Source organism: Lepisma saccharinum, chromosome 7, assembly GCF_977018435.1.
Source record: "Lepisma saccharinum chromosome 7, izLepSacc3.1, whole genome shotgun sequence".
Classification (NCBI taxonomy): Eukaryota; Metazoa; Arthropoda; class Insecta; order Zygentoma; family Lepismatidae; genus Lepisma; species Lepisma saccharinum.
The window spans coordinates 23,883,077-23,892,788 of record NC_139235.1 but is presented as its reverse complement, the minus strand read 5'-3'; the positions used below and the strand labels follow the sequence as shown (position 1 = coordinate 23,892,788).

Sequence of the window (9,712 nt, the reverse complement as noted above, 5' to 3'; positions counted from 1 at the left end):
AGATTAACAATAGGTATGACTCAAAACATAATTTGACAATCTGGGTGGGGTTCGTCCATATGGACTTTTGTTGCCAGCGGTTCCGTCATGCTGGAAGAATTATCCAAGATCTCAGTCCGTCATGGGTATTGGAGCAGGTGAGAATTAGGTGCAGGAAAATAAAAGAGTATACTTCTCGCCACAACCACAACCTTACGTCTGTTCAACCAATGAGAGTGATGTTGTCTCTGGTAAAAGGTGGGGGAAGAAAAAGAAAGTAAGTCGGAATCTAGAGCTCGAAGGCTGTAGGACTTGCAGTGACTGTGTGGCTCTTGAACGTTCATAACAGTGCCGTGTCGTGCCTGCAAGATAATCTTTTCGCTCATTCGTCTAGAGCGACGAACGCTTTAGGACTCATGAAGATGAAGTACAGATTTTCGTTTGTGCTAGTGCTGTGCGCGTTATTGAACGAAGGTAAGTTGTCTTTCTAGTTTACAATGTGGCAGATTCAACATCGTGTTCTCTTTATGCGTTGATTCTGCTCAGATCTGATAAAGCCAACGAAATGGAAATTTTGTTAATAGCTAAGTTTAACAAGTAGTGAAAGTCTTCAGTTTCACTTTTACGTTCTGTCAAGAAAGATGAAAAATCATTATCTCCCGACTCGTTTTTCCCCTTGCACATATTTTGTTTTATATTAAACTGCATGTCAAAACTCCTAAATTGTTCATTACATTTCACCGCTCTTTTTAATTCCTGGAAGTGAATGTCTCTGGGTCAGATTTCCGAGACATTCCAGCGGCAATGCAGGAGAATAACAAATGACTTTCTAAGCATATATCGTAAGCTTTCACCGACAATGTCAACAACATTGGAAAGTATGGAATCCGTAACGTCATTTTCGTGTGGCTAATGTGCATATGTTGGAATTCGTTGAACACTCAGAGCATTATGAAGAGTGCTCGCCATTATAAATATATTCAGTGGAAATTTATTCCGGGCACATGAAAGTTCCGTTTGCAGTAATTTAATACCATCTTCTCTTCATTTACGTGAAAGTTTCTTGATTTTCTCTCTACCTTGTCACTGGGGTTCACAAACCACAAACGTAACTTAAAACGCATGTAATTAAACACTCCATTTACTTATAAATGGATATATTGAATAAACTGTGACACTAAATGAGTTACAAAAGTAATGATTGACAAATACGTTGAAATATAAGCAAAATACTGAATGATGACACTAACAATAAAAAAAATAGGCAATCTTACTTCCATACGAATTTCCTGGTTTCCTGGCTAATACCCCCCATAAGTATTAATATTACTGTATAATCGCAAGCAAGAGTTCACAATTTCTATTGAAGACACTATAGAATGCGAAATCATTCCCTGTATGCTGACATACGTGGCGAAAAGTTAACCACAGCGTGCTACGACGCCAGGGATCCCGGGTTCGAATCCCGGCCTGAGCATGGTGAGTGTCCCTTCATCGATTTCATCATATTTTCCATTCATCCTCATCTTCTCGATTAGCCAAAGGTGGCTGAAAAAGCGAAGTAAAATCAGCTAAATCAATCAATTGTTTCCTGCGCACTGCATTGTGCCACGAAAGCCATATGTGTGGATGTAGAGCTGAACACATTCTTCATCAATGCAATAGTGGGTGCCACCACACTCTGTCCACCTTTTGCCTCTTTCCCCAGTCACTACTTCAAAAGAGACTGGTGAGTCATAGAGTCTCGAAATTCCTGGCCAAGAATCGAACCTGGGCCTGTCGTGTAGCAGTCAGACTTCCACCTAATGGAGCATCGTTTATTTGGTTATTTTTCGTCGCTATTCTACTTCTTGAGTGAATCGAGCAACCTACCTTATCACCTGGGTGATGGGACATGCTCAGTTCATAAGATTCCATTTCCATGCATATCCAGGATTCGAACTAGGACCCCTGTCCACTCAGCCATCTGAACTTTTCATGACAAAACACGCAATACTACAGTAAAAATGTTCAACTCCGTTTGATGCTCAGTTATGCTAATCGAGACTGGAACTACAGTTGAAAATGGGAATTGACCAATTGTGCATTGTGCTTATAGCGGGAAACTTTGATTAATACTGTTATATCATTCGTCCCATGTTGGTGGTTAGCATATGGAGATGGAGACTGTGCAATCACTTCATAAAAAGACCACGTGATTTAAGATTTAATTTGAACCTCATATCCATCTACAATCGACACAACCGACAACTTGATCATCGAAAGCAAGTGTTGCCAAAAATCGTGCCCATGCATTACCTCTTTCGAATACTGAATTATTCTTTGAACAACATGTGTAAAATTTAAACTATTCTCCAAGTGTCGAGAGTTCTCAGCTGTCAGTGAACATTTCTCACTTTTTTTAGGGAGGGCAGAAGGAGGATGTGTTGGCCCTTGAACCAATCAAAGAGGGTTCGTTCCCATGGAGACGATTTGTTTTCGTTTTATAATGCGTTGCCAAACTTAACAGCCGAGACATTTTAGCAATAGGGGCTGGGTGACTGTACTTCATCTGCTCTTCACGACCTTGTTGGTTCAGCAGCGAACCGATTTGACTGATGGTGAGCAACATAGCGACAACATTGCACCACAGGTCTGGGATCCTCCTTCATTTGGAGCTTTGTATTATAAGGAGATGTAAAAATAGGGAATATAATTGAGACGTGGCCAGTTCATATAAATTACAGATTGTCACTGGAAATCTGGGACACTTACAAATGCCAAGCTATTTTTATCAGTAGCAGATATTATTGATTGATTTGCTTTATTTTACTTCGCTTTTTGTGCCAGTTTTGGCTAATTTTCGAAGATGGGGATGAGTGGTGATATGATGAAATTGATGATGGACAATCACGAACATCCATGCCCGGGGCGGGATTCGAACCCGGGATCACTGGCGTCGTAGCGCGATGTGCTAACCACTCCGTCACGAGGACCGGCCGTAGCAGATATTATAACATCATCACATTTATTTGTTATACAGCTATGCATTTGCTGTGTATTTGGCCGGCATACATAACATAAACATCATGTACAGCGTGCCACTGTATAATCCTTAGCAGTTTACGTGTCATTAAGACAAACAGCTTTTCTTGATACAGTTTTTGTTTGATGCCTCATGTCGACGCTACGAATCCTCGACAATCGGAATTCTGTCCACAGATGCAACCAATGGATTAACTTTTCAATTACGATGAACAACATATATTACATATCGACAAATGATATCAGATAGATATCCACTTGGTGTGTCTGTGTAAGGCACACAGTAAGTAATATCTTTCGTTTTCCAAGTATAATACATTGTAGTTTCCCCCAGTATAGAGAAATCTACAATAGTTCCGTTCTCGTTTGCATTTTTTTACAAGGTATCTCAATAGCCCAAGTCATCACATGCCCACTTTCCACTCATTTTATATTTAATAATTGCACATATAGAATAGATTTTTTTACAATTATAAAATCGAGATTTCTTCCGTTGTATTTAGAATTAGATCGATAGAACTCATTAGCTTTATCTAATAAGGAATTGCATAAGAAAAGATAATAACATTAGTTGTAACATTTTTATGCAGTTAATTCCATGCATTTACCATCCTTGGTAAGCTACAGTTTAAAAATAAAAACGCCTCAGAACATTTGTTTTTGTTTTGTTCAAATTCGAGTTGACACGAAAATTACCGAACAGAATAATTGTTGTTAAAATTAATATTGTACAGTGGAATCTATGAGTATTACCGTGCAAATTGTCCATGACTATTAATTTTTCTCTTACATCCTATGTGTTTTTAAGTGACGGATTTTTATGTATGCTGGTGCAGAAGTTGTCAACAGCTTGTTTTGAGTTTTCTTTTAATTCTTGAAGCTCTTATTGGGCCAAATAAAGTGCGCAAACATGGCGATAGACATTTTGCACGGTAATACTCATGGATCCCACTGTACGTGCTACTTAATTGTCCTTCAGTTTCGATACATTTCGCACAATTGTTGAAATTGAGAAACTCAGAAATGTTGTGATCCCATGTTTATAACCTAATTTAGTTAGTAAAGTTAATGATTGTCAATTTCTCATTTATCTCTATTTTCCGCTGTAATTATTATGATTTATAATTAATATTGTTATTAAATAAGATCGTATTATTATGTATTGGGATTCACTTGATCAATGTTGGTAAGGGTTAATACCGATGTTGGATAAGCGTGACTAACAATGACGTTTTTGTGGCACCAAACGTCCACAATTTTCCAAAACGTGGCTAACCCACATTGAAGGAATTACAGGCTAGTGAGTTGAAAAGATATGACGTAACACATTGGAAAAGAAAATCATTGAGGTTGACTGGTAAATCATGTTAAACAGAGGCAGAATATATATAATATGTAATTGAACCTTACAAGGCTGGCTTGCAATTCAGAATACCAATCTAACCAACATATACTTCCATACGCGTAAATTACATGCCTTTGGCAGCCCAAGGTCAATATGGAGGAAACGTTTGTTAATATTAACCTAATAATCAGGTTCAATGGTATCGAAATACGCCAAGTATTCGTAATAACTATCTTGTATGTGAATAATCACAAATTCACAAAGCTTTCACATGTACGTCATTGGTCAAAAAAAGAACTTATGCAGTTTGCAATGAATTTCTAGCATACTCTGCTAAGAAGCCCTTGAAACAAGCTGACCGATTTAATAAAGCTTGTGCTAAATTAATTAATTGCAACAGTTTCAATTTATTGAATCAAGTAGGAATAATGCATTTGTGTGACACACACACACACCCAACCCCCACATATATGCGTATAGCTATACATCATTTCTATATATATAAATACACACATCATTACTAATTTATAAAATTAAAACGCGTTTGAATTAATTAGTTTGATACAAGCTTCATTAAATCAATCAGATAGTTTCAATAGTTTACTAAAAGTGTTTTGTAGTAGGATATTTACTTGACGCAGTAAAAGACTTAATTCTTTACCACGCTTACGTCATATGGCCGAAAACAAGTATTCACTCTTGCCCCAATACGGTAAGGAGGTGATTACATATTTTATTGATTGATTGAATTGGTGTTTTAAGTCCACTTTGTGCACAGTAAGGCTAATTAGGACTGGACCTACAGTTTAAAGTGGAATCCGAACCACTATGTGCCTCCACCAGGTATCGAACCCGGGACCCCTTGATTACAAGGCAAAGACGCTACCACTGCACCATCTGGTAGGACTACGTATCTTGTTACTTGAATTGGTGGCTATAAATTTTGATAGAAACTGCATTTCAATGAATACAAGAAAACATATTTGTATTAATCAGCAATGCTGGCTAAAAAATTGTCCTCTTTCTTGTCCGATGATTTTGTGTAATGCACATACACCGTTAGCTTACTGTAATGGTAATGATGCGAACCTGAGCGTTTAAGCTTTTATATTTGTAAGAAGTTAAGACTTTTAAAATGTATGTTACTTCAAATAATGTGCAAGCTGTCACAGACAAATTTAGTTAGATTGGTACAGTTGTGGTTGGAACTTGTATATATGTTTAGAAATATGTCATAATCTGTTCGCATTGACGTCACTTTCCCATCTCAACAAGGGAAGTGAACCCGTTTGAATGTTTTCTCCCGACGATGGACTGAATTGAAAAACAGGCGAAGGTGAGGAATCAATAAGAACTTGGAAACGGGGAGAATTCAAGAATAGTTTTTCGGTTTTCGAGTTTTCTTCTTGCCGATAAGTTAAAAGTAAGCAATTAATTATGTAATTAGACTTTCGTGATATGTGAGTCAATTGCCCAAAGTTAGTATTGAATGTTCTAGTGCTTTATTGGTAAGTGATTATGAAATATGCGTGATTATAAAACTGCGTTTAACTTTGAAAACAATGTGGTGTTTTTCTTTCTACCCAGCAAGCCCTGATGAGTGATAAAGATTCTCATGTTCCCGACAAAAGGAGTAGCGGACTAACTTTGTGACTGGTATCCAACTGGAGGACGTTGCATAGTTATTTTGGTGGCGTACCAACGTGGGTCACAAGTGCATAGTTATTTTGGCGTACAATCGTGGGGCCTCGAGTGCAAATTTATTTTAGCAATTCAAACGGGCTGCCCGATTTAGTGCATACTGAAAGTGTTCGTCCATAGAATTCACGAAAGTGATAGTGAAAGTCCTTTGAATTCAAGAAGGTAAAAGTGTAATAGTGAAGTGAAGATATTACCTGGGAAAAGCCATAGACGGTGTAGCAGAATGGAGAAAGACGCGACAGGAATGAAACTGCGAAGCAGAGGAAGAGTGACAATGGATGTAGAAACCAAGTTTGGATGCTGTGATTATCTTAAGAAAACATATAGGCCTATATTTGTGTTAATCAGCAATGCTAGCTAAAATATTGTCCTCTTTCTTGTCCGATGATTTTGTGTAATGCACATACACCATTAGCTTACTGTAATGGAAATGATGCGTTCAAGTTGAAGCTGAGCATCAACATTGGGCATAGCAAAAGACGATCCAATCATGCGGGAATTCAAATCAGTAAAAAAGTATTGGTAGGAATAATTTATTGTGCAGAGCACCATTCAATTTACACAAGTAAGTTTCATATCTTCGGTAAAAATCCATCCTTCCTGCTGTTTTGTGGTGAATTCCATCCGAAAGGCCATTTCTCTTGATTCCGTGGTTGCAGGCTAATATTTGTTTATGGCCGACCTCCACGACGGAGTGGTTAGCACAGCGCGCTACGATGACAAGGGTCCCAGGTTCAAATCCAGGTCTGGGTATGTGTTTTCTATTTGAGTGTCCCTTCATCAATTTCATCATATCATCTTCATCGTCGCGATTAGCCATACGCGGCAGAAGAGCAACGCTAAATAGCGAGAATCAAATAAAATATTTGCTTATGCTCTTTTATAACCAACCGGGCTGTTTGTTGTTTTTGATAATATTATATTCCTACTAATATTTTAATATTAATTTGTTAATATTGTTTTTTTACTTTTCTATTAGTCTTTTTTATTATTTAGCGTTGCTTTTCTATCTCTTTTTGATAATCACTAAAGCCAGATTTATTGTCGCTACCTTTGTGTGGTGATATGTCCTACGATCTCTGAAACAACTTAGTACTCCTAGTTCATACCGTAATATGCTACTGAGCCTTGAAGGCAGCTCCAACATGTTTCCAGCTTAATGATTGCCATAAAGTTATGGGCACAGACAATAATTTTAAGTTCACTTTATGTTCAGATAAGCTAATCAGGACTGCACCTACAATTTGAAGTAGGGTCCGAGGAATGCGACGACGTCACCACTACGCCATAGGAAAGACCCACAAATAACATGGGGATTATAATTTTGCTCATGCCATCTGTTTCCAAACGATAAAGATTACTTTCCACAATTACATGTTCTTTGGTATGTTGTTTAGTAAACTTTCTGTCGTAAAATTTAGACACAAATCCTGTATCACTAATGAACATAGCTACTGTAGCTGGAAAAATGCATCATTATACAATAATTAATGAACAAAGTGACATTGCATTGATTTCGCAATCCACGTAACATTTAATTTCCAGAGAGTGAAAGCATAGGCGTTCCAAAAAGAAAAAAAATGAGGTATAAAATTGAATAAGTAGCTATAATAACTATTATTAAAACTAATAATAACTATTATGAATGTTTTATTAATCTACTCGGAATTCACCAGATTAGTGAATAGCCAGTGGATTGTTTTTCTGCATTGGTTTATACTTCTCATCGTTAATATATTGAAATGTTTGATCATGCTATTTGTTATTAACTTTTACACACTTTGTATAAGGCAAGCTTGGGAAATTGGAGAAAATTTTGTTATTAAGTTTACGTTCTACCTTACATAAAAATCACATTCCTGGAATTTGGAAACTTATAGAACCATTTATCCTTTGGATTAATTGGTAAAAGGAGATAATATTATGGAGTTCTGACCTGACTTATGCATTTTGCACTTATTCTGCTAGAATGCTAATTAAATTAACTTTATTTACGTTATTGACTACAAGTCTATTGCTTTTTGTAGTTGAAAGTTAATAATACAAATTTCCAGTGGTTCGATCAAACGGTTTGGCCCACTTCCTCCTTGTGACGATGTCCATGAATTGAAGTTGCCCTCCTCTGCCCCCACCGTCTTCCGGACAGCCGCTCTGATTGAATAAGTGAAAACGAAAGTCCTCTTTTTTACTTTCTGTAGGATCCTGACGCATGAAAGCAGAAGTAACAACGCCAAAATTTTCACACGAGAAACACTCGCACGACAAATCGTTTCTCTTCTTTGATTTACAAACTAACTCAAGGCCCGGCAGGTTAGGTGGCGTGGCGAGATTTCTCAATGACTTTCACTTGTTTTATTCTACCAGCTGCTTCTGTTTTCTTCTCCCACAATAAAACGAATTGGATGACGAGACGTTTCGACTTCAAAGCAGCCAGCCACACAAAATGCAATTCCTATGTAGGTGAGGAATCTCCAATTCTTCCTTTTTTAATGTCAACGATGTGAATAATGCAGTGTTTCAATGAGGGTTATATCCAAGGAAGAGCTACCGAGGTACGTGCCTCAGGCTGAATCGCATTATAAAATGAGCAGGCGCTCCTGAACATAATAAGTATTTGCTCAAGAGAGCATGCATAGTGTGCATAAATATTATCAAGTAAATTGTCAATTACCATGTTTATTCTCTTTGTTTGACGGAATGAGGGCCTCAGTGATTGAATCAAAACGCGAAACAGACTTCTGACAACTGCACTGGCATACGTAAAAATCCAATCCTTAAAAACACGTACGATTTAAAAGAAAGAAAAAAGTAATGAAAATAGACCTTTATTTTGTTTTAATAATATTTTGGTTAGTATTATGATTATATATATTATTAGGTAATATTTTGTTGTGGCGATGGGAAGATAATAACTAACTCTTTTTATTGAATATTCCATGATTTTTGTTATTTGGATCCATTATTAATGATGAAAGAATAAGTTACCTTAGGGATAACAGCGTAATCTTTCGGACATATTTGCCCAGCAATACTAGTGGATTCCACTGTACAGTCGCCTCGCTTATTACAGTGGGATCGATGAGTATTACCGTATAAATTGTCCACGACTATTTTCATTTTTCTTCTATCCTATGTGTTTTTAAGCGATGAATTTTTATGTATGCTGGTGCGGAAGTTGGCCATAGCTTGAAGCTCTAATCGGGTCAAATAAAGTGCACGAACATGGTGATGGACAATTTGCACGGTAATACTCATGGATCCCACTGTACTGTCATTTAAATCCGTATTATCCCAATCCTTGCCTTCCAATATGTTCAGAGTGAATTAACAACCATCGATTATACAACAATGCTAAACAAGTATATTTTCATTATTTAATTTTAGTATTGGTAAGTCTTTCGGGGAGTCAGAACCTCATGCGCACCCTCCTAAATACGTCCTTGGCCACGAAGGGGGTGAGGAGCCAGAAGCAGCTTCATTTCTGGGGGAGGCAACCCCCTGCCCTACTTAGCTTCCACCATAGACGTGCGGAGACCCTCTGATTGGTAAAAAGTATTGATGAAAATTCAGTCGTAGAAATAAAATCCTAATTTAATTTCACTTCTTTACTGAATTGATGGGTAAGGAACAGGGGCGTATGTAGGGTGTGTTCGGATCCGCCGA

At 37.4% G+C, this 9,712-nt stretch overlaps 1 protein-coding gene across 1 annotated transcript in view; it reads left to right on the top strand.

Annotated features, from left to right (window-relative positions):
• Positions 1–273: 273 nt before the first annotated feature.
• Positions 274–9,712, top strand: part of Cda4 (chitin deacetylase Cda4) — a 55,714-nt gene continuing 46,275 nt past the window's right edge. The window contains exon 1 of the mRNA XM_083125100.1: positions 274–453. Coding sequence (XP_082981226.1) covers positions 396–453 — 58 coding nt within the window. The 5' untranslated portion in view covers positions 274–395. The remainder of the gene's footprint in view (positions 454–9,712) is intronic.